Raw genomic sequence first — 25,445 nt, forward strand, 5'->3', positions numbered from 1 at the left:
AAAAGACTTTTATTTTGAAGTCGACCCACGCAGACGGAAGCCGGAAGTGTCGGTGTTTCGGAATGTTCACGTTAGAAAGTGGAAGGGAAGAGCGGCTCGAATAAAATTAAAAAACGTCTTGATTAATTAACTCTGATCAGGATGATTGAGATCTGGAGCAGAATGTGAGAGACGGATGGAGAACATGCTGATCAAACACATCAGAGTGAGTGACGTCATCCCATCACACAGAATTAAACTGTTATTGATTATAATCTTCTGAGTGTTTGTTTTTATTTGGCGATCTGAAGATTTTTTTGAGTGTGTTGTGTGTCACATGGTCCATATGGATCTATAATGGCAGATTAAAGTTGGTCATTTTTAGGGTTTGTGTATTTAACCTTTAACTTTTCTATAATGCGTTTATATTAAATATACCCCCCCCCCCCCCTCTCTGTTTATTCTGTTGATGTGAGTCAGAAACACAGCTGCATCATTCATTATGACCTGTCATTTGTCCAGATGATGTTGTGTACATTATATTTTGCTGCTATATATGTATATATATATATATATATAATGTGTGTATGTTGTGAGCTGTATAGTAATGTGTTGGTGGTGTTTTGCTGCTGTATATATGTATATATATATATATAATGTGTGTATGTTGTGTGTTGCAGCAGCGCAGTGTTGGCCAGGCGAAGGTGGCTCATGCAGTGGTGGTCATCTTCATGGAGTTTTTCGCCTGGGGTCTCCTGACCACCCCGATGCTGACGGTGAGCATGAAACACACCGATCTCAACACAGACTGATTTTAAAATGAATTTACAGGCACCGAATTAGATCACTTCATCTGCAGTCTGTCGAAAGGAGAAAAAGGATCATATTAAAATATCCCTCCATACATAAAACTTAATGTTTAAATAATGCATTGTAAATAATAATAATATAATTACAAGTTGCACTATAATAAATGACAGTGCTTAGCTAAAATTCATGTATACAAATATAAAAATGTGATTTTATTATGTTAAAGCAATTTTTTTCCTTTTTATAGAACCTTATTTTATCACCTGTATTTTAAGCATGTTATTTTAGTATCATTGAGATGCTATTATAGTTGTTATAAAAATTTATATATATATTATTTTATATTACAAATTTAGTTTTTTTTAAATATGTCTGTAAAATTAATTATTTCTTATTTCAGTTTTAGTTATTTTAGTATATCAAGTTAAAGTAGATGAAAATGAGAAATGCTATATAATATAAAATGTGTACATTTATTATTTTACTTGAGATTTATTTTATTTCAGGTAATAAAAATATCTTTTATGGTTTTAGTTTAAAACAACCCTGATTTGAATTAGATTTTATCATATAAGTGTCTCTTTCAGTTTCTTTTCTGTACAGAGAAAGGAAAAATGTCTTCTGGTTTGATAATGTACCTTCCCATAATGCACTGCAGATGCAAATGCAGAAGGAGATCATTGATGGCCAAATGCAAACAGTGAAAGTGATATGAGACTCTTCTGATGTTTCCTCATTCCAGGTCCTGCATGAAACATTTCCCCAGCACACGTTCCTCATGAACGGCCTCATTCAGGGCGTCAAGGTGAATCCAGTGCATCTGTTGTTGTGCAGTTGATGAGTTGTAATTATAATGCATTACAGCTGCTGAGCATTATATGCTGCGAAAGACACATATGAACCCTGTTCTGTTTTTGTTACTGTGTAAAAGCCAGCGTTGCATTGCAGTGTGTTGTGGGTGGTAACTGCTGTGTGTTTGCAGGGGTTTCTGTCGTTCATGAGCGCTCCTCTGATCGGTGCCTTGTCTGATGTTTGGGGCAGAAAGAGCTTCCTGCTGCTCACGGTGTTTTTCACCTGCGCCCCCATCCCACTAATGAGGCTCAGCCCATGGTACTGTGTGTGTGTGTGTGTGTGTGTGTGTGCCATCACATGACTCTCAAGTGACTAAAGCTCTTCAGCCATGTTTAAAAGTCACTGCAGCTCATTCTGCATGAGAGACAAACCCCTCTGTGTTAAATGCATTAAAGGAACAGTTCACACAAAAAATGTTCACCCTCAGGATCATCTGAGATCAGGATGAGTGTTTCTTCATCAGGTTTATAGAAATGTGTCTCTGCATCAGTGTCTCAGCAATGGATGCTCTGCAGTGAATGGGTGCCGTCAGAATGAGAGTCCAAACAGCTGATAAAAACATCACAATAATCCACACCACTCCAGTCCATCAGTTAACATCTGGAGAAGACAAAAGCTGAAACACATCCAGCATTAAGATGTTTTAATACGAGTCTATAATCCATAATAACTCTTCCTCCAGTGAAAAAGTACATCTCCTGTTGTCTCTCTCATTAAAATCCAGCCACATATTTGTTTAGAGCTGTTTTGATCTGAGCAGATTTCTCTCCTGATTCAGACCAGAACACTTGTTCACTGGAGGAAGCGTTATTATGGACTCATATTTTAGCCCGGAAACAACGGTTTTCAGCAAATTTAAATTTTTGTGTGAACTGTTCCTTTAAAGTGGACTGCATTGATTTTATGATGTGTGTGATGAATGTTTGGTTTTGTGGACATGTAAATGTTTCTGTTGGTGAAATGTTTGACCTTGATTGATTTAGTACACTGAAAACATAAAAGTGATGTGTTTGTGTTTCTTTTTCTCTTCGTCAGGTGGTTTTTTGCTCTGATGTCCGTGTCTGGACTTTTCTCTGTTACGTTCTCTGTCATATTTGCGTATGTTGCTGATATTACAGAAGAGAGTGAAAGAAGCACAGCATATGGACTGGTAAGAACACCTTTCATCGTCATATGACACATTTTTAGAGATGACTGTTTATTTAGTGATGGATAGCATACATTTTCTATTTTTGTATATATATATATATATATATATATATATATATATATATATATTGTGTGTGTGTGTGTGTGTGTGACCCTGCAGCACTAAAGCAGTCATGAGTAACACAGGTATATCTGTAGCAATAGCCAACAATACATTGTATGGATCAAAATTATACATTTCTCTTTTATGACAAAAATCATTAGGATATTAAGATCATGTTCCATGACGATATTTAGTAAATTTACTACCTTAAATACATCAAAACTTCATTTTTGATTAGTAATATGCATTGCTAAGAACTTCATTTGAACAACTTTAAAGGAGATTTTCTCAATATTTAGATTTTTTTGCTCCCTCAGATTCCAGATTTTCTAATAGTTGTATCTCAGACAAATATTGTCCTATCATAACAAACCATACATCAATGGAGAGATTATTTATTCAGCTTCAGATGATGTAGAAATCTAAATTTTAAAAAATTGACCCTTATGACTGGTTTTGTGCTCCATATATATATATATATATACGTATGTGTGTGTGTGTGTGTATATATACGTGTATTTATTTATTCATTTATTTATAAAAAAAAAATATATATATATATATATATATATATAGAGAGAGAGAGTAAAAACATTGTAAAATATTGTATAATTGTATATTGTATATTGTAAAAAAAATTTGCATTTATTTAAATACATGTTGTATATATTATGATTATATTATCCATCAGATGTTATAAATCCAGAGATCTCGTATGATTCCAGCTATAATATATATATATATATATATATGCAAAAAGGCCTAATATTACCCAATTTGATGATGCTGAGTTTAAAAAAATCTCTAAAAAATACTAAGAACTAAAAATACTAACAAAATATTTTTTTTGCAGAGCAGCACTAGTGTCACAGATTTTCATAGATTTGTGTCTTGTATTCTAGTATAAATATCAAAAATGTTATATCAATATCTAAAAATCTAAAACTTTTACAGAAAACAAGACAATATCTAAAGTCATTTTACTTGTACAGTAAATTCATCTTTATTCAAGAATGTTTAGATATTGTAGTGTTGCTATACCGGTAAAGGGAGTTAAAACCCACTAAGCATATCCATATTTATCATAAAAGGCTCATAATAGTCCGTTCTATACTCGCCTCTCTGTATAATGGATATTAGATGTAGCTTCAACCCTCTGTTCCCGGTGTCCGTGCTAATTCAGTCAAGCTCTGACCACTTGAAACTCGAAGTAAAGATTTATTTAGGTTCTGTTAACTAGTTATTTAAGAATTAATCACTCAGAGACTGATTTAAAAGTTTAACGAACCACCAATACAATGGTTTCGCTTTATTAAAAAAATACAGTAACTCGTAAGCAAATAAACGAGAAGTTAGCTGGCCCAGTCCATCTCTGTCTTCAGCCCTTTATAGTCTTCATCCCCCTGTGTTATTCCTGCGTGTGTCGTCTGTCTCCTCTCCGCTGTCTGGGCTGGTTTCAGTTCCTGGAGCAGACAGAGACCCTTCACCCAGATACTACTCATAGCAGGGTTAACAGTTCAAATACAAAATAACAACTTCCCCATTTCTTAGATAGCAATCATGCCTATTATTATTTTAAACTATGGAAATTTGTAACACCTCATTTCACACATATATATTCATAAATATAGGTGTAAAAACCATACACTTCAGATATAGCAAATATGAATAACACCTCATTTTTTGAAAACACCACTTTGTTTTGATTAGTCTTGTTTGATTAGTTGGGGATTGATTAGGAAATGTCATACTATTATAACTAATTGCATTGACAATATTTATACTAGAAAACAAGACAAAAACACTAAGTAAGAGAATAATTTTTTGCCGTGAGTAATTTATCCACATCGTGTGCAAGAAATAGACTGATAATGCATCAAAATGTGTCATTGAACACATTGCCTGTTGGTCTTGGGTTTCAGGTTTCTGCCACGTTTGCGGCGAGTTTAGTGACGAGTCCAGCTATAGGAGCGTTCCTGTCCTGGCGGTACGGAGACAGTCTGGTGGTTCTTCTGGCCACCATCATCGCAGTGGCTGATATTCTCTTCGTTCTGCTGGTGGTGCCCGAGTCCCTGCCGGACAAAATGAGACCGTCATCGTGGGGTTCGCCTATTTCCTGGGAGCAGGCCGATCCTTTTGCTGTGAGATGCATATTTTGTGGTTTTATATACTCTCTCAAAATGTCACTGCATCACTGGTTGTGAAGCTCACCTTTATGAAAGTGTGTCTTACTGATCTTTTGTAGAGATCCACATCTCATGAAAAATAATGCAGAATGTGTTTTGAGTTTTCAGATGTTGCTGTTAATATTCTGTCAGTTGATATGAAACTTGTGGGGTGTGTGTGTGTGTGTGTGTGTGTGTGTGTGTGTGTGTGTCTCTGTCTCTGTCTGTCTGTGTGTGTGTGTGTCTGTCTCTGTCTGTGTGTGTGTGTGTGTCTCTGTCTCTGTGTGTGTGTGTGTGTGTGTGTGTGCGTGTGTGTGTCTCTGTCTTTCTGTGTGTGTGTGTGTGTGTGTGTGTGTGTCTCTCTGTCTGTCTGTCTGTGTGTGTGTGTGTGTGTGTGTCTGTCTCTGTCTGTGTGTGTGTGTGTGTGTGTGCGTGTGTGTGTCTCTGTCTTTCTGTGTGTGTGTGTGTGTGTGTCTCTCTGTCTGTCTGTCTGTGTGTGTGTGTGTGTCTGTCTCTGTCTGTGTGTGTCTGTGTGTGTGTGTGTGTGTGTGTGTGTGTGTGTGTGTCTCTGTCTCTGTCTGTCTGTGTGTGTGTGTGTCTGTCTCTGTCTGTGTGTGTGTGTCTCTGTCTCTGTGTGTGTGTGTGTGTGCGTGTGTGTGTGTCTCTGTCTCTCTGTGTATGTGTGTGTGTGTGTGTCTCTGTCTGTCTGTGTGTGTGTGTCTCTGTCTCTGTGTGTGTGTGTGTGTGTGTGTGTGTGTCTCTGTCTCTCTGTGTGTGTGTGTGTCTCTGTCTCTCTGAGTGTGTGTGTGTGTTAGTCTCTGAGGAAGGTGGGTAAAGACTCCACAGTGCTGCTGATCTGTGTCACAGTGTTCCTGTCGTATCTCCCTGAGGCCGGACAGTATTCCAGCTTCTTCCTCTATCTGGGACAGGTACGTGTTTCAAAACACAACCCAGTTCACTCCCTCCGTATGTCAGAGTAAAACAGGGAATTCAACACTTGGACTTGCAAAAAGTCATTTTGTTTCCAGTGCAAATATCTAAACATTCTTAAATCAAGACGCATTTACTTGGGAAGCAAAATTACTTAAGATATAAGGGTCAGATTTACTAAACGGGGCAAATTAGTGTTAGAGCGCAGATGGGAGGGAAAATTCTGCGTGTGATTTACTAATAATGCTCACATTAAAGAACACAGAGCAATCTACCACCTGCTTTAAGACATGCTTTCTTTGGGCGTTAAATAACGGCACGAATATCAGTAATGTGACGAACGCAAACGTTAGTAAATCGCGTTGTGTGATTCATTTTAATAATCTCCTCCCATACATTTTGTGTCTGAAAGGGAAACTCCTACAAATGCATATTCAATAAGATCAGGCACAAAAATAACTGTCCACGCCTTTTCAGCGCTAATTCTTCACTGCGCGTCTTTAGTAAATCCTGACAGTACTATTTCAACAACAAAAGATGGTTTGCGCTGGTGCAAGCTGTTAGTAAATCTGGCCCTATGTCTTGTTTTTCTGAAAAATTTATCAAAATTAGACAAATTTATGATTAAAACAAGAAAAAAAATTACCAATTGGTTTGGAAAAATAATAATCTTTTCCTTTTGAATTAATTTTTGTTTCTGACCCCACTGAAAAAATGTTTAAATTTTTTATATATATATATATAATTTTTTTTTTTTTTTGTCTTGTCCTGTTTTAAGCATAAGCTCACTTACTTTATTCAGTAAACAAGACTTAATATCGTAAATTATTTTGCTTCTCAAGATTTCAGTATTGTTAAATATTTGCACTGGAAAACAAGACAAAAATACTAGTTAGAAAATAATGTTTTGCATTGCATGATCTTCCTTGAACTGAATTGATTGGATTAATAACTCTGAATTCTTTCTATAATTGGTGAATTCTGTAACATAAACACTGTTATTTTTCTTTGAAGCTGCTTTGCAACAATCTGTATTGTATAAAGCGATTATAGAAATAAATGTGCCTTGATTGGAGCGCAGACTTTAGAAACTGTACGTTATGTTTCAGGTCATTAACTTCTCCTCACAAACGATTGCTGGGTTTATTGCGATGGTGGGAATCCTGTCCATCGTAGCACAGGTACAGACCTTGAGCTCCAGATGTTCATTTATGAGCTGATGTATGGCTAATGCTGACAAAATGAGTGAATGTGCACGGGTTCATTTTGAGCTTCGGGCAAAATATTACAATTTTGGTTGAATTTGATGGTTTTCACAAAAACAAGTTCATTAAGCTCCCCTCGTCTAGCGATCCCAGTGCTCCAAATAATAATTAAACATCAATAATCATCTTTATTTGTATGTTTTCTGATTCTCATACACAGATTTACAGCAGGCTAAATATATTTAAGTGTTCACGCAAACATAATCAGTCATGTCTTAAGTGAACGCTTGGGGAAAAACATTGGATGTGTGACATTATATTAGATCCGTGCAGTAAACTGTGTCTTAATATACAGGCCGTCTGTCACATTAATGTTAATATAACAATAAAAGAAAAGAAGGAATCACTCGCTGCTCGATTGAACTGCTTTTGTATAATTAATACATTTTTAACGAACACACTTAAGTGATTTTTATATTTTACTATTTGTTTTTCTTGAATGCTTATGTTTGATGTAAAATGAAAAAAGTAGGTTGTTTCTTATATTTGTTTATTTTTTGCATTGGTTCTTATTTATAACAACAAAGACACATAAAAACATCTATATTGTGATTCTGAATGATGATTATTAAGAAAGGAAGTGGGGAAAGATGTAATGTTGCTGGTGATTTTGCTTTGGAACCTTCAGGAAACTTTAAATCAGTTTTTGTCTAAATGTGCAGCTGGAGCTCAGTTATGTTTCGTCTGATTCCAACAAATCATGCATCATTCTGAAGGGCTTTCAATAGAGAATGAGAAAAATAACTCATTTTTGCTCATTGTGACTCATTTTGCCAGAACAGGTCACATATACAGTTGGTTTTGCATCCTTCATGATTATTTGTCCGTGCAGACGTTACTGTTAAGCGTTCTGATGAAGAAGATTGGGAATAAAAGCACAGTGCTGCTGGGACTCGGGTTTCAGTTGTTCCAGCTGGCCTGGTACGGCTTCGGGTCTGAAGCATGGTGAGAATCTGCCACTGATTGTAATGGAGAGGGAGCAGTGCTGTGATTGGTGTGAGTAACTGTGTGTTTTCTGATGATAGGATGATATGGGCGGCCGGTGCCGTCGCTGCCATGTCCAGCATCACCTTTCCAGCCGTGAGCGCGCTGGTGTCTCGCTGCACGGATCACGACCAGCAGGGTGAGAGAGCATGCACTGCACTAAATCACATTCTCACTCAGTTTTCCAGTGCATATATCTAAACATTCCTAAATGCATGATGCATTAAAATATATGCATGAAAATGGGGTGAATTTATGATTAAAAACAGAAAAAATATCAGTCTGTGGGGTCCGAAGAATACATTTTGCAGTTGTGGTTGCTGAATAAATGCATGCTAACTTTGTGTTGCAATAAAAAAATCTTAATTGCTGTTGTTTTAATAGAAAAAGCATGAACATAGTTAATTTTAGGAATTTCACTGGGTCAGCCTTTGAGAGAAGCTTATAGTTGTACCAGTTTTCATAATATACACTGCGAAAATTATTCTCTTAGTAGTTTTGTCTTGTTTTCTAGTATAAATATCTAAAAATTCTTGAATCAAGATGCATTTACTGTACAAGTAAAATGACTTAAGATATTATGTCTTGTTTTCTGTAAGAAAAATATCAACATTTTGTTAGTTTTTCCTTAAAACGAGTAAAAATATCTGACAATGGGGCAGATAGCCTTTGAATTAAGATTATTTTTCTTACTCCATTGGCAGATATTGCTGCTTGTTTTAAGCAAAAACTAACAACATTTTGATTTTTATTTATTTATTTATTTTATTCAGAAAACAAGACTATCTTAAGTCATTTTACTTGTACAGTAAATTCATCTTGATTCAAGAATGTTTAGGTTTAAGTCTTGTTTTCTGAAAAATATATAAAAATTTGAAATTGAAACAAGAAAAAATATCTACCAATGGGGAAATAGAAATAATTTTAATTCAAAGGGAAACCGAGATTGTTTTGCCCCATAAGCAGATATGCTTTCTTAATTTTAAGAACAAAACTCAGTTTTGATACATTTTTCAAAGCAATATATTATTGCATCTCCAGTAAATAGATCTTGCTATAAGGACATTTGGATATATATTATAAGGATATATTATAAGGGTAAACATTTGTAAATGTTTTTTGCAGCGTATGATTTATTTATTTATGTCCAACAAAACAGATGCATATCTGTTTTCCAGTCATGCACACAAATATGTTTTTCATTATTTCCTGTAAAATGTATTTGGTTATTTTTCTCATGATATTGCAGGATTGATTGTTTGTGTCTGTCGTGTTTAGGAGCCGTTCAGGGCATGATCACAGGGATCCGAGGTCTGTGTAACGGACTCGGCCCGGCTCTGTTCGGATTCATTTTCTTCCTCTTCAATGTGGAACTGAAGGAGATGAGCCCCGATGATCTGAACCCTGTCTCACCCGACACTGAAGAGGTACAAGAGTCTCTGAACGTAATCACTCTGTTTGTGTTCCTATGCGGTTTGGAAAAGTATGAAATTAGTATTTTCCAGGTCTGGAAAAGTATGGAAAAACAAGTCAGAGTATGGATAATATTTGGGTTTCCAGACTTTTGCCCCTATTTAGTTTGTTTTTCACAATAGAATATTAAGTATTTAATGAAAATAAATTTACTGTACGAGACGTCAAAGTCCAAATACGATTAAATGAATTCAAGATGCACTTTTTCATTATGCAAAATGCAGGTTAAAAGGTTTCTTCTTACAATATTCTTAGCACCACGTTACATAGCCTCAAGGACTTTTGCAAAAATAAAATAAGTACAGACTTTTATGTGCGCATGAGAAATCATTTAACTTCTCATATAGGACAATACACACCGAGCCACATATTGTGCCATCAGCCCTTTTCACTGTGTGGTGTCTTGCAAATTTTAAACACTTTTGTATTTTTTTTATTTTTTTTTTACAGTACCAGTCTTTTTTATAAACCCTTGAACTTGGCTAATTTTATGCCATTAGCCCCTTTCATCACAGAGGATGTGTTAAATTAGACATTAGGCCTTGATATTAGAGGTACTACCATAAGAAAAGACCAATTTTGAGCAAGTAGATCTCTGTTAATTGATGTGCATCCATGCTCTTGTTTTATTCACAGTAAGATGGTACTGATGCACAAATATACACGGCAAAAAATCATTCTCTTAGTGTTTTTGTCTTGTTTTCTAGTATAAATATCTAAACATTCTTGAATCAAGTTGCATTTACTTGACGAGTAAAATTATTTAAGATATTAAGTCTTGTTTTCAAAAAAGAAAATCCAAATGTTTGTTTAAAACCAGTAAAAATATCTGGCAATGGAGTAAGAAAAATAATCTTAATTCAAAGGCTAAACAAGATCATTTGTCTTGCCCCATTGCCAGATATTTTAGCTTGTTTAAAGGAAAAACTAACAAAATTTATATATATATATATATATATATATATATATATATATATATATATATATACACTTTTTTTTTTTTTTTTTTTACAGAAAACGTCATTTTACTTGTCCAGTAAATGCATCTCGATTCAAGAATTTTTAGAAAACAAGACAAAAACACTAAGAGAATAATTTTTGCAGTGAAATAGGTTTATAAAACTAGAAACTGTACTGTGTAAGTATTTCCCATGCAAAAAACGTTTCTTGTGTGCATGTAAAAGACTTTTTTTTTTCTTTTTTTTTTTATTATTCGTATTATTTTAGGGGCTCTGTATGTTAATGTTACTTAGAGAAAATCAATGAAGAAAATAAAAATATTTACAGATGACTGTAGGGCTGGGCGATATGACGATATTATCATATATTGACCATGTCTTGTAAGTATCGTGATGTCGATGTCAACAGTCAGGTAAAAGATGATTATCAATTTTATCGAGAGAAAAAAAAGACAAATGATAAACCTAGTAATTTGCAAAAAAAAAAAAAAAAGTTATAAAATGTACTTGGCCCCATAGTCACATACAGGTCTTTTTTCATGCAAGAATGAAATAATTTAATAGGAGGGTTGGGAATCGAAAAGCTGTTCCAATTTTTGAAATCAGATCAGATGGAAGGTCAGGAACCAAATTAATTTTGGATTCTGTTTCTCGATTCCTATATGTGCATTTAGTGTGATTTCAAAAGATTCAACTGCAAGAAGAAATAGAACTGGCTTCTTCCGTGCTGCGCACACACACAAAGCCTCCTCTTAGATACGCCAACACTGGACTCAGCTCTCTTTCTCACATTCTTACACATGTATGGACAAATACACACAGAATTATATCAAAATATCCCATAAATACAATCGGTTATCTCTTAAGTGAATGTATGCGAGTTGAGAGAGAATACAAGGGTGTATGGACATGCATTGACAGCAGCCGCTGCCGCCAGTCATTAATGTTAATCAAAGAACAAAAGAAAAGAAAATCCCTCACTGATCTTCACTGAATCACTTTTGTAACCTCGATTTATATTTTATTTGCCTGTTTTTCAGCGCTGACTACCATAATGGCAACATGCATCTGTGAATGCGATTCTGGAGATGCGTTCCAATCCGATTTCTCCTTATTTAGGGTATAGACCTATTCTATTTTGATCTGCAGTTTAATCAAAGTTAAACAGAAAAAAGAGAAATAGCACTGCATGTGTATAACCACAAACATGACAGTTATAATTAAAATATGCAAATTCCTTCACAGCATATACAGCGCACATAGTGCCCTATTTTTACAGAATTATGTTTAATTAAGCTGAGATACAGCACTATAAATTCGTTTGCAACAAAACTATATCTCCGCTCAACATGTTCGGAGTTTCGGCAGCCCAACACTGAAAATTATATTGTGGGCGTTGTATTTTGATTAATAAAATAAAAACTATAAAAATTATAAATACAAAAAATGACATTTTAATTACCCCACTTCTAATTAAAAAGCAGTTATTTTTATTTAACTTTATTTATTAAGCCAAAAGAGACCTCTGAACTAGGCTACCAGAAAATAATTAGTTTTTAATTTTAGTCATAAATGATAAATATCAAGTAGCCTACGTTATTGCTTGACTACATGTTTAAAAACAACGCAACAATTGTTATATTCAAGGAAATTAAACTTACCATCATGAAATGTCTACACAGGTGATAATGCCAAAAAGAACGAGAAACATCAGAAAATAGGCATATTTTATTCAAGATATTAAATGAATGAGGCATTTATTAATGACATCAACATGCATTTATCATTCTTACAATCAGTGCCAGAATGTCCAACTTCAGCATTATGAACTTAAATTGGGTTTTATTATTTTTCCTCAACAGTTGTCCTCACAAAACCAAATTCATTTCAAACTCAAATTTGATCAGAACAGAATGGAAATTATTAGCAACACCAACATAACAGTAAAGCTAAGTGGAGGTGGGGCTTGGGTAGACGATATTATCAGATATCGCAATATTTACGGCGATTATCGATAAGATATATTTTTTACATATCGCCCAGCTATAGATGACTGTACTATCTACCAAAGTTAATGCTGAAAATAATGCTCTGTGGAGCATTTATGTTGAATATGGTCTGAAAATCTACTGAGAGCTTTGGAAATTTGAGTCTGGAGAAGTATGGAAATATGTAGGAAACCTGCTTTCTGTACAGCGTGTGTCTTGTTTTTCAGAAGCGTGTGATTCCTGGTCCTCCCTTCCTCTTTGGTGCTTGTACGGTTCTTCTGGCTCTGCTGGTGGCGGTTTTCATCCCGGCTCAACACGCTCCGGCGGTGAAGACCTGTAGCACGCTTGTGATGACCGAGTCTGCGAGCCGCGTCACGGAGAGCGGATCAGTTCCTGTGAGCGACGAAGACAACGAGCCTCTTTTACAGGACAGCAGTTTATAAACCCAACACACTGCAAAAAATATTCTCTTACTCAGTGTTTCTGTCTTGTTTTCTAGAATAAATATCTAAACATTCTTGAATCAAGATGCATTTACTGTACAAGTAAAATTATTTAAGATATTAAGTCTTGTTTTCTGTAAAAAAAAAAAAAAAAAAAAAAACTTTTTTTTTGCTCACTGCTCCGGGTGTGTGTGTTCACTTATGTGTGTGTGTGTTCACTGCTGTGTGTGTGTGTGCACGTTGGATGGGTTAAATGCAGAGCACAAATCCGAGTATGGGTCACCACACTTGGCCGTATGTCACTTCACTTATAAAAATAAACAATGTTGATTTTTTTTTATTTATTTTTTACAGAAAATATGACTTAATTTGTCCAGTAAATGTATCTTGATTCAAGAATGTTTAGATATTTATACTAGAAAACAAGACAAAAACACTAAGAAAAAAAATTGTGCAGTGCAAAAAAATCCGGTTTGGGTTTTATTTCAGTGTGTCTGAAAAAGCTTTTTATTGAATGTCTAAATTTCTGTCTTTTTTTTTTTTTTTTAATCCTTCGGTCTTTGAAAGAGAATGTGCCTTCTCCATATTTTGGCGTACACTGCAAATAAATCAAGTTCTTCCCTAGTATTTTTGTCTTGTTTTCCAGTACGAATATCTACACATTCTTAAATCAAGACACATTTACTTACGAAAGCAAATGACTTAAGATATCAAGTCTTACTTACTGAGAAATTCATGCTTAAAACAAGAAAAAAAATGGCCAATGGGGTCTTGTTTTCCCTTTGAATCAAGATTTTTGGCAGATTTCTGTTCTTGTTTTAAGCATAAACCTAATTTTGATGCATTTTTCAGAAAATAAGACTTAAGACTAAGAATATCTTTAGTCATTGTGCTTCTCAAGGAAATGCGTCTAAATCTTTAGACGTTTGTACTGGAAAACAAGACAAGTGATTTTTGCAGTGTAGTTGATGTGCTGCCGTGTATTTGAATGTAAACTGTAGTAGTCCTTTATTATATTACTGATGAACTTTAACCTCTGATCTAAACTTGTACAGACTGCAGTAATAATAAAGTCCTAGAGGCAAAGTTAGTTAAGAGCATTTAAACATGCATCGCACATACAGCCAGAGCGCAGCGTCTTTTATCAATAAACGGCACGAAACAGACAGAATCATTGTCTTTAGATCAAGTGCAGCTTTGATAGGTGAATTATTATGAAGAAAATGTATTTAATCTGTAACTCATTTATGAGCACCAGCTACTCAACACAGAGCTGCTACCTCACAATTACACACAGACTTAAGGAGCATAGTTCAGCAAAAAATGAAAATGTACTGAACGTGTGCTCATCCTCAGGATAATCTGAGATCAGGATGAGTTTGTTTCTTCATCAGGTTTGTAGAAATGTGTCTCTGCATCAGTGTCTCAGCAATGGATGCTCTGCAGTGAATGGGTGCCGTCAGAATGAGAGTCCAAACAGATGTTAACTGATGGACTGGAGTGGATTATTGTGATGTTTTTATCAGCTGTTTGGACTCTCATTCTGACGGCACCCATTCACTGCAGAGCATCCATTGCTGAGACACTGATGCACGTTCAGTACATTTTCATTTTTTGCTGAATTATTCCTGTAAGGCATTTTTAATGTTTCTGAGTTGCCAATGTCCTGATATCATTTCCAGAGGATCGAATCAATTATTATTATTATTATTTTTATAAAGCAGCTTTACAGATTTTTAATTGCTTGCTAACAGAGCAGACTCTTCCTGACTTTTATGTTATGTTATTTAATTGAAAAAAGTCTTCTTTTTGCATGCTAAAAGCAGAGTAAAACTTATTTTGGTTTCCTTACACATCACGACTCTGTTATCAGCAGATTATCTGATTTATTACATTTTATCATGTGACACACTGCAGCAATAACAGCCTGAATCTGTGACGATTTCTGCTTTATCACACGTTTGATGTATTTAAGCAGCACAGAGTGGAGGAAATGTTTCAATTGCCAATTCTGGAGACCTGATTATGATGCATACTTGAAAATGATGTCAAAGCAGAAGTGTAGATGTGACTATTTATGCAATCGGTGCTGTAGATCAATGCACACTGACTCCAGAAGATCTTAGCCCCACTAAAGTCATTTTAGGTGTTTTTTCAATGAACTGCACTTTGTTTTTTAATGATGTTTCGGCTCTAGGTGCCATTATTCATGTCTATGCAGCCATTCCTTGAAGACTGGTTTATGCCTTCTGATGAGATTTTATTGATGCATTCGATGCACATTAAGCATTCGTGTGTTATGAGTGTTTGTTGAGCTATTCATTGATCGATGTTTCAATAAACCTCTTCATATTCCAGGACTGGATTTATATTTTTTCCCATTGACAGAGAAATGCAAGTGTTTGCATGTCATATTTATGGCTGAAGGCAAAATAGGAAATCGGAATTTTGATTTATTTAATTACAATAAATTAAAATGACACTCTTATAAAACACTGACTTGCAGACAGAAAAATTAATTATCAGCATGCTGTGAAACGTTTGGTCACATCAAACAAGCTAAACGATGGAAATCTTCACAGAAAACCAAATCAAAATGGGTTTGGGATCAGATTTGAACTAGTTTCAACAAGTACGAATGATAAATGCAGTCAAAAAGGAAAATATGAACTTCAAGCCTACTAACTCCCAGCTGTTAAATAATAATAAACGCTGCTACAGAAGAAACCCAAACCCTTTAGATACTAACAGCTTATCATCCAGTGCAACCTGCTTTTCAGTTTTAATTGAACTGGGAATGAGAAAACTAATGAATAGAGTGCAATGGAAGCACACTGATATCAGTCTCATTCTGAAGCAGATGATTGTGTCATATTTCCAGTCATCTGTTCTACAGCAGGCAGCTGAGGGAGACTTTAGTGGTGTATGGCGGCTGAGTGGCTGAAAAACAGGAACATTTAGTTAAAGCTTAACATCTGCAAATAAACTGTTTCCATAAGTGTTTAAAGTGCTGTATGATGTTATCATTGTGTACCGAATCATGCACTGAAAAAATGGCTTTGCATTTCCTTTGAAACTATTTCACTAATAATTAGAAAAGAAACGGCAAGTAACACATTGAATTAAACATGCAATTTTCAAGTAGAAAGACTCAAATAGTATGTTCTTGTAATATTTAATACAGTAATCTGTGTTTTATTTCATAACTTAAGAAAATCAGCATGTTCAGGCGCAATTTTAGAATTGGCTCTTTTTCAATTCATAAAATATATATATATTTTTTTTGGACAAATAATTTCTAAAATAATAAATTCTAATTATTTATTTAATCTGCATCCTTATAATGCATCCTTTATTTAATCTGCATCCAATAATCCTTATTGCTTCCTTAATTTATTAAATTAATTTGTATTTAATTTAAATTCATGGATTTATCACCTCTGTCTTGAAGAGTCTGGATGTACGTCTTCATGAACTCCTTGTCACGCTCGTCCTGAGCTTCTGCATCTATGGTCATCTCGTTCATGTCTTCATCGTCAGTGTTTATTGGATTGTCATATAATCGGATTAATCTGAAACAGAGAGACAGTAGATCAGCGCTTTGTGGAGTGTTTTCAGGGGTTTGGACAGACAGCATGCAGCTTTATACTCAGATTCTAAATATATAAACACAGGCTGAGATGCGTACTGCTCTTATGCCCTTCGTATCTACTCTAATACATACTAATGTACATACTCATCACATCTGTAGGCGCTTTTGAACAGCGACGTGAAGAGCCCCTAACGGGACATAGTGATGGTAAAAAAAAAAAAATGTAAAAGCTGGAGGAAGAATTATAATTAAATGCTTGCAAGTCAACGCAAAGTTTCCCAGAGAAACATAATACTTTTGAGAGAGAATGCAAACTTTTTGTGAGTGAATGCAAAGTTTCTTGGGTGAATGCAAATGTTTTACTAGTGAACGCAAAGTTACTCTGGGAAATGCATCAACTTTTAACCATTAAACCATTAAAAATGGTTTCCTGTAGTGTGTTTTGGGACATATTCTATTAAGTTTTAGTGGTTTTACCAAGCCACCAATAGAAGGAGACCAAGAAGGTCCAATACAATTCCCATTATAACCAGTACAACCATTACAAATTCTGTGGTTTGTACTGTTTTGGGGTTTTTTTCAGCAGGCTTCTCAGGGGAACCCAATAATTTAGCAAATTAACAAAGTTTCTCGGGGGAACCCAAATGTTTTGCAAGCGAACGTGAAGTTTTTAGGAGGAACTAAATAGTTTTGCAAACAAACAAAGCTTCAAGAAGGCAATAGTTTTGCAAACGAACACAAAGTTTCCGGAACGCAATAGTTTTACAAGAGAACAAATGTTTTGCAAGCGAACGCAAAGTGTCTTTGGAGAAATACAATAGTTTTGCAAAAGAACACAAAGTTTCTCGAAGGAACGCAATAGTTTCACGAACAAACACAAGTTTTCTCAGGGGAAGGCAAAAGTGTTGTGAAAGAATGCACAGGTTTATTGGCGAAACGCAGAAGATTTTCAAGAGAATGAAAATTATTTGTGAGCAAAAACAACATTTCACGGTGAACTCTTTACTTTTGCGAGAAAACGCAAAAGCATTCAAATATAATTTCCCCTTCCATTGCATGTTTTTTCCATCCTCAGGTGGCTCATTATTCGCTCCGTAGGGTTCACACTTACTTGATGTTAGGATTGTCGACTAATTGCGACGGGATGCTGTACAGCTCGTCTGCGCTGATGACCAGCATCTTCAGATGGATGAGGTTCACCATGGTCATCGGCACGTATCGTATGTTGTTTTTGTGAAGGAACAGCATCTCTAATGACTCGAGCCTGATGAAGGACAGGTTCACAATGTTAGGCACATGATCAGTGTTGGGGATAAGCAATGCAAGTTACATAATTACTTTTTTCAAGTAACAAGTAAAGTAACGTATTACTTTTTAATTTACAAGAACATATCTGAGTTACTTTTTTAAATAAGTAATGCCAGTTACTTTGTTTTCCCATGTACTGACTGACATCTCTCCTGTCCCATGTTGAGAGAAGCTTGTGTGTTAACGTGCTGTGACTATAGTTCTGGATTAAAGGTGAACATGCATTAATTCATTTTACTCGCAAAAAACAGATTCAGTATTCATCAAAATGAATTAAAGCAGTGAAACTCAGAATGTGACACGAATCTGCAATAATCAAATATGTTAACACAAATATCCTTTATATATTTAATCCTAGTTTATTAAACAATGTCTTTGCTGCTGACCTTCGATGATCCAGTTCAGATATACTAATAAGCTAAAATGACTTTAGATAAACTAACATTTGTGCTTCATTATTTTATTTTTTTTGCTGCGTTCTACTGTTCAGACGTGCATTTACTTTTCCTTCAGCCTGAAGCTTATTCATTTCACTTTTTGGTGTGAAAAGACTTTTACATTTGTTAAAAATAGAACTTTTTATTATAAAAACAAACAAGCAAGCCCTGCCCAGATTTAAAAAGTAACGCAAACTGCAAACAAAATGATTTTCTTACTCAGTGTTTTTGTCTTGTTTTCTAGTATAAATATCTAAATATTCTTGAATGAAGATGCATTTACTGGACAAGTAAAATAACTTAAGATATTATGTCTTGTTTTCTGTAAAAAAAAATAAAAAAATTGTTCGTTTTTGCTTAAAACAATCAAAAATATCTGCCAATGGGGCAAGAAAAATAATCTTGTTTAGCCTTTGAATTAAGATTATTTTTCTTACTCCATTGACAAATATTTTTGATTGTTTTTTGTTTGTTTTTTTGAAAACAAGACAATATCTTAAATCATTTTACTTGTCATGTAAATGCATCTTGATTCAAGAATGTTTAGATATTTATACTAGAAAACAAGATAAAAACACAAAGAAAATCGTTTTTTTTTGCGGTGCAGTGCATTGCTTTCCATAAAAAGTAATTAACGTTACTTTTTTAAGGAGTAACGCAATATACATTACTTTTAAAAGTAACTTTCCCCAACACTGCACTTGATGAACAGATGATTCTGAACAGAATGGCTGTAAACACACACCTGTCGATATCCTCCGGCAGGTCTTTGAGTCTGTTGTTGCTGATGTCCAGACACTTCAGGCTTTCCATGCGAAGCACACAGACAGGAATACTAGCAAACTGATTCTCCGCCATATCCAAGTGCTTCAATTTCTTTAGATTTCTCAGCTACGAATAACACAGACAAAAATGTGTATTTTATTAAGGAATTCATGCATAAGAACATTTTATATGGTGTCAGATCATCTTGTCGCACCTCAAAGGGAAGCTCGACCAGGTTTCCATTTGCTGTCATCTCTAATCGTTCCAGATTCTCACATTCTCCGAGTTCAGGTGGAATGCTTAACAGTTTATTATAATTCACATTTAATTCTCTCAGGCTGATCAGTTTCCCTGTGAAAGATGAGACATTTGCATTCGATTTCTGATATGTGACCCTGGAGCAATAGCCAAAAATACATTGTATGGGTCAAAATGATCAATTTTTCTTTTATGCGAAAAATCATTAGGATATTAAGTAAAGATCATGTTCCATGAAGATATTTAGTAAATTTCCTACCGTAAATATATCAAAACTTCATTTTTGATTAGTAATATGCATTGCTAAGAACTTCATTTGAACAACTTTAAAGGAGATTTTCTCAATATTTAGATTTTTTTGCTCCCTCAGATTCCATATTTTCTAATAGTTGTGTATCGGCCGAATATTGTCCTATCATAACAAACCATACATCAATGGAAAGATTATTTAGTCAGATGATGTATAAATCTCAATTTCCCAAAAATTGACCCTTATGCCTGATTTTGTGGTCTATGATCACATATGTGGAGTTATGATTTTAGTATTTCAGGTTTGGTGACTCTGACCTATTTCAGTGGGAAGCTTCGTCAGTCCATTTTTGGGAACCTCCAGCACTTGCAGATCCACAAACGCCTCGATGTAAGCGGGAATCTCGGGAATCCTGGTCCCGTGGATGTGCCATTCCTTGAGATAAGTCATATACTGAAGATCTTCAGGTAATTTCTGCAGGCCACAGTCATAGTTGGATCACAGACGGTACAAATGCATTTGAAAAACATCTTTGATAATGCTTTTTCAGATGATTACCATCCATTTCTTTCCATTCAGCTCAAAAATGAACTTCTTGTTGTCTGCGTCATTGTCTGGATGAGAGACACAAACAGTCAGAGGTCAGATTCATTGAGTCTCAACAGGAATACTGAAGTAGAAAATCCATCACATATGCTAGAAGATCAACTAAAATGTAAGAAACAATCTGTAGAAAAACTGATATGATATTGGTGCATTACCTGTTAAGTTTACAAATATTTCCTTTAAACTGTAACACAATGTGTAATTCAAAATATGGGTAAAATACATGTGAATAATCAATATGGAAAATCCCTTCATGTTAAGTATTATATTATATTGTCTGTTCTGTTCATTTGTTTTTGTTTTTTAAATGACTTTTTGTTAACTTATTTTTTCGGCATTAAAAAATATAATAAATTAATTAAACAATACAAAACAAAAACATTTAAATAAAAAAATATGTTTGTGTTCTTACAGAGAACTACAAATTTGATAGTAAAATTAAACAAAAATGTTTTATTTAAACTCAAAACAATAATAATAAAATAAATAATATAAATTAAACAATTATGTTTACATGTATATTTACCAACATATCATGTGACCACCAGTACATCAGAGAACTAAAAATGTAAAATTAAAACAAAATAAATATAAAATATTTTATTTAAATTTTAAATAACAATAGCAAAATAATACAAAAATAATAAACATAAAACATTTACTTAAAAATATGAAATAAACTATATTGCCAAAAGTATTGGCACCCCCTTCTAATGAACAGGTTTGACTACTTTAGTAATTTCTATGAGTACAAATCTTAATGTTTAAGCATATAATGATATTCTAGGGAATTGTGTGCTTCTAATTTTATAGCAACAGTTTGGACAGGACTCTTTTCTATTCTAACATGACAGTGTCTCTGTGTATAAGACACGGTTCAGAAAGACATGATTGATTGAGTCAGTGTGGAAGAACTTGACTGGTCTGCAGAAAGCCAAAGGGGTTCGGCAAACAAAAACATTTGAGAGTCCCTGTTTGAGTTTGTGAGCTTAGACTTATTCTGAATAGCCTTTTCTTTAGGTGATATAATGACTAAAAGTATCTCAGTGTTTGGGTTTGAACTCTGCAGAAATACCCTTGTTATCTGTGGGCAGCAGGTGTGTTTGGCCGAGCGCTGATCTCTCCAGGTAACACTGCAGCGCTGTGACCTCAGCGCTCTTCAGCTTTCTGCATGCGATGCGATACTGCCACTGCTGATTCACCCTGCAAACAAACCGGGACATATCTGATCGCATAATAGTTTGCTTATAATGGGAACATAAGCGCTTTCTCTAGAGCAGCACGCAAAAAAATATAAATGATACATTTTGTTTTAAATGATACATTTACAGAAAACAAGACATAATATCTTAAGTGATATTACTTGTACAGTAAATTCATCTTGATTCAAGAATGTTTAGATATTTATAGAAAACAAGATCAAGACATTTTTTGCCGTGTACTTCTGACTGCTCCATCTCTGATGATTCTGCGAATGTAGTTTACAATCAGTGATTAAAAAAACTAAACTTTAAATTAGATATTATATTTTTGTTTGATATTGACAGCTGTTTGGGGATTTGAGGATATATTACATGTTACAAATGTTGTATTTTTTGGACCAGTTTTAAAGTTTTCTGAAATCTGAAGGTTCCTGAAATCCACTCTTCTGCTGGGATCAGAATAATCCAGGTTTTTTTTTTCAGATCAAAAGTATCCCAATTATACTAAAACATTTTGAGCAACACAAACTGAGGATTTAATCCAGATCAATACCAAGATTGGAGTTTGTGATCTAATCTGAATTCAGAATCCTTTTTTTTTTTTTTTTGTCTTTGGAGCAACCCATTTTCAAGATTTGATCCAATCCGATGACCAAAATGACAACCCCAGAGTTTAGTTCCAGTCCTGATCAAACACAGCTGTCTGTAATGATCATGTTTTCTTGATTAGGTGTGTTTGTGTGTTTAGTTTCAGGTCAGAACAGAACAGTCCTGCTCTAGATTCTGCTCCTCATCCTCACTTGACCAGAGCACTTTTACTGATCCGCTCTTCCTCCTTCTTCTGTCGCTGCTTGTGTTTCTTCACGCGTCCCTCCCATAGATCTCGGATCAGTGAGAGCTCATACACGGGAATGTCAACGCCGATCCGCTCTGCTTTCATGATGGGAACCAATACTGAGGAACAGACAAACCGTATGTGAACCAAACACACAGCAACATCCTCATGCACCGCAAAAAAATGATCCTCTTACTCAGTGTTTCTGTCTTGTTTTCTAGTATAAATATCTAAACATTCCTGAATCAAGATGCATTTACTGGACAAGTGAAATGATTTAAGATATTATGTCTTGTTTTCTGTAAAAAAAAAAAAAAAAAAAACAAGCTTTTCCTTAAAAAAGCACTTTTCCTTTTTTCCTTAAAACAAGCACAAATATCTACTAATGGGGCAAGAATAATAATTTTGTTTAGTCTTTGAATTAAGATGATTTTTCTGACCCCATTGGCAGATATTTGTGCTTGTTTTAAGCAAAAACTAACAAAATTTTGAATATTTTTTAGAAAACAAGACTTAATATCTTAAATCATTTTCCTTGTACAGTAAATGCATCTTGATTCAAGAATGTTTAGATATTTATACTAGAAAACAAGCAGAAACAGTAAGATAATAATTTTTTCAGTGCATGCAGCAGCTGATATACAGCAAAACATGAGCTTTTATTTAAAACAATATAGCAAAATTAAATGTTTATGCTTAAAACAAAAACAAAAATCTGCCAATGTGGTCAAAAAAATATCATTTTGAAATATGTTTCAAAATGTACAAAAAATATATTTCAAATACATATTTATGGAATGCATGTTCTACCAATATATTTTAGAAAAAAAAAAAAAATTCTTGCCCCATTGGTAGATATTTTTACTTGTTTTAAGGAAAAGCTAACAATATATATATATATATATATATATATATATATATATATTGTTTGTTTGTTTATTTTAAAAAAGCATTATATTTAGCTCTTCATATATTTCAGTCCACGAAATAGATCACGTCACATTTGATAGATAGATAGATAGATATAGATAGATATAGATAGATAGATAGATAGATAGATATAGATAGATAGATAGATAGATAGATAGATAGATAGATAGATAGATAGATAGATAGATTTAGATTTTTGATGATTTTTTTTTTTATATAAATTGGCATAATATTGGCTTTTTTTCTTCTTCAGAAAACAGGACTCTTTTTTTCCATCTCATCTCAAGTAAATGTATCTTGACTTAAAATTGTTTCGATATTTATCATGGAAAACCAGACAGAAATGTATGAAATGCAGAGAATTCAGCCTAAAGTTGCATCCCATTATAAGCATTTTTTACAATGAACCCATCATAAACACTTTACATTATTTTTGCTTCATATGATACTCAGAAAGCTGTAAACATGCCGCAGTCTGTGTCTGCATTGTGAATACAAAATACAGTTCGTTCCAGTGCACCTTATTAAAAGCATCTGGAAATATGTTGCTCAAAACCAGCAGGCGGTAAAAATAGAAACCGTAAATCTGTGATAAGACACTTTCATAACACCGTCTGCACCGCAGTCACTGACCTCTGCTTTATGAGGCTGTGCACTGAAACAAATATATCTAAAGATTCTTAAATCAAGACACGTTTACTAAAGAAGCAAAATGACAGAAGATAAGAAGTCTTGTTTACTGAAAAATGTATTAAAATTAAGAGAGTTTTTGCTTAAAACAAGAACAAAATCTGCCTGTGGGGTCAGAAAATGCAACTTAATTCAAAGCAAAAACAAGATTATTTAAAGATTATATTATTTTATTTCTGACCCCTTTGGCAGATATTTCTATTTTAAGCATAAATTGTGATTTTGATAAATAATTTTTTCAGAAAACTAAATTTCATATCTTCAGTCATTATGTTGTGAAATGTATTTTTATTTAAGAATGTTTCGATATTTCGATTGAAAAACAAGACATAAACACAGAAAAATAATCTTGCATTCCCTTTGAATTAAGTTTAATTGTTCTTACCTCATTGGCAGATATTTGTAAAAACTTACTTAATTTTAAAACATTTTTTTGGGAACACTTTACAATAAGGTTCATTAGTTAACTACATTAGTTAACATGAAATACAAATGAACAATACTTCTACAGCATTTATTAATCGTAGTTCATTTCAGCATTTACTAATGCATTATTAAAATCACAAGCTGTGTTTGTTAACATTAGTTAATGCAACTAACATGAACAACTGTATTTTTATTAACTAACATTAACAAAGCTTAATAACTAGTGTATTAAATGAATTGTTCATTGTCCGTTCATGTTAGTTAATACATTAACTAATGTTAACAAATGACACCTTATTATAAAGTGTGTCTTTATTGAAAAGTGTATTGTAAACGTGTCTTTATTTAAGAATATTTATACATTTGTACTGGAAAAAATATACTGAGTAAGATCATATTTGCCGTGTTGGATGATAATGTAATTTTTACTGGACTATGAAACGAGAAGCTGTTTTTCTCAGCTGTTAATCTGAGACGTTTAGCAGCTTCTCAGCATGAATCATGATGTCGTTCGTCTGTTTGAGGAACGTCTGTGTTGTGATCCTGACTCAGTTTGACCTCCAGCCCATGAAGAGTCACCCAGTTTAACCCCAGAACTACAAACACGGCTGGATATTAGATTAGTTTGCTGCTAATCTTCATTAAAAGCTCATTAATAAGCAGATTTTGCATACCTGCGGCTGGTAGCAGCTCCTCTGCGTTTCTCTCCAGGTTCAGCTGCTTGTTTACAGCTCATCTGTATTTAGACGGCTGCATGAACATGCTGCTATTTTTACAGCAGTGATTTGATGCCTCGTGTCTTTACAGCGTCTGGACACAACTACATGTCCTCACTATCACACATACTGATCCGTAAATGACACACACAGCTTCAGTACGTATGCAAACAGAGGTCTGATGACAAACACACACCTGCGTTCACACATATAGCCTACTGTTCTTCAAATGAACCAAGCGTGACCTTTATCTGAAGGGTCGTGACCTCTGAGATGATTCACATGTTGACCTTCCTTCTATAGAGTCTCATTACACACATTATTTATCAC

The 25,445-nt window shown here is 34.3% G+C and overlaps 2 protein-coding genes across 2 annotated transcripts; one reads left to right on the forward strand and one right to left on the reverse strand.

Annotated features, from left to right (window-relative positions):
- Window positions 1–27: 27 nt before the first annotated feature.
- LOC306848411 (hippocampus abundant transcript 1 protein-like) lies at window positions 28–15,456 on the forward strand. Its single transcript, XM_079382948.1, has 12 exons — window positions 28–205; window positions 660–755; window positions 1,532–1,594; window positions 1,772–1,899; window positions 2,677–2,791; window positions 4,816–5,034; window positions 5,874–5,987; window positions 7,098–7,169; window positions 8,086–8,198; window positions 8,279–8,376; window positions 9,516–9,664; window positions 12,885–15,456. Exons 1-12 carry the CDS (start codon window positions 176–178, stop codon window positions 13,098–13,100), a joined length of 1,413 nt encoding a protein of 470 aa, XP_079239074.1. The 5' UTR covers window positions 28–175; the 3' UTR covers window positions 13,101–15,456.
- On the reverse strand, window positions 14,971–25,346 carry lrrc2 (leucine rich repeat containing 2). Its single transcript, XM_079382949.1, has 10 exons — window positions 25,074–25,346; window positions 22,319–22,472; window positions 21,392–21,519; window positions 20,269–20,324; window positions 20,028–20,184; window positions 19,417–19,553; window positions 19,183–19,328; window positions 17,804–17,956; window positions 16,539–16,672; window positions 14,971–16,040 (listed from the first exon to the last, which is right to left on the reverse strand). Exons 2-10 carry the CDS (start codon window positions 22,456–22,458, stop codon window positions 15,991–15,993), a joined length of 1,101 nt encoding a protein of 366 aa, XP_079239075.1. The 5' UTR covers window positions 22,459–22,472; window positions 25,074–25,346; the 3' UTR covers window positions 14,971–15,990.
- Window positions 25,347–25,445: the final 99 nt, after the last annotated feature.

The sequence above is a fragment of the Barbus barbus genome, assembly GCF_936440315.1.
Source record: "Barbus barbus genome assembly, chromosome: 28".
Lineage (NCBI taxonomy): Eukaryota > Metazoa > Chordata > Actinopteri > Cypriniformes > Cyprinidae > Barbus > Barbus barbus.

Bases quoted from the DNA above. Each gene is read 5' to 3' on its own strand.
- LOC306848411 (XM_079382948.1), top strand. From the start codon at position 176: ATGGAGAACATGCTGATCAAACACATCAGA. The intron at 1,900-2,676 runs GTACTGTGTGTG...TCTCTTCGTCAG, and splicing joins CTAATGAGGCTCAGCCCATG to GTGGTTTTTTGCTCTGATGT. The intron at 9,665-12,884 runs GTACAAGAGTCT...CTTGTTTTTCAG, and splicing joins TCTCACCCGACACTGAAGAG to AAGCGTGTGATTCCTGGTCC.
- lrrc2 (XM_079382949.1), bottom strand. From the start codon at position 22,458: ATGAAAGCAGAGCGGATCGGCGTTGACATTCCCGTGTATGAGCTCTCA. The intron at 21,520-22,318 runs GTGAGGATGAGG...GTTTGTTTGCAG, and splicing joins AGTAAAAGTGCTCTGGTCAA to GGTGAATCAGCAGTGGCAGT. The intron at 20,325-21,391 runs GTATTTCTGCAG...TCTCTCATCCAG, and splicing joins GCTGCCCACAGATAACAAGG to ACAATGACGCAGACAACAAG.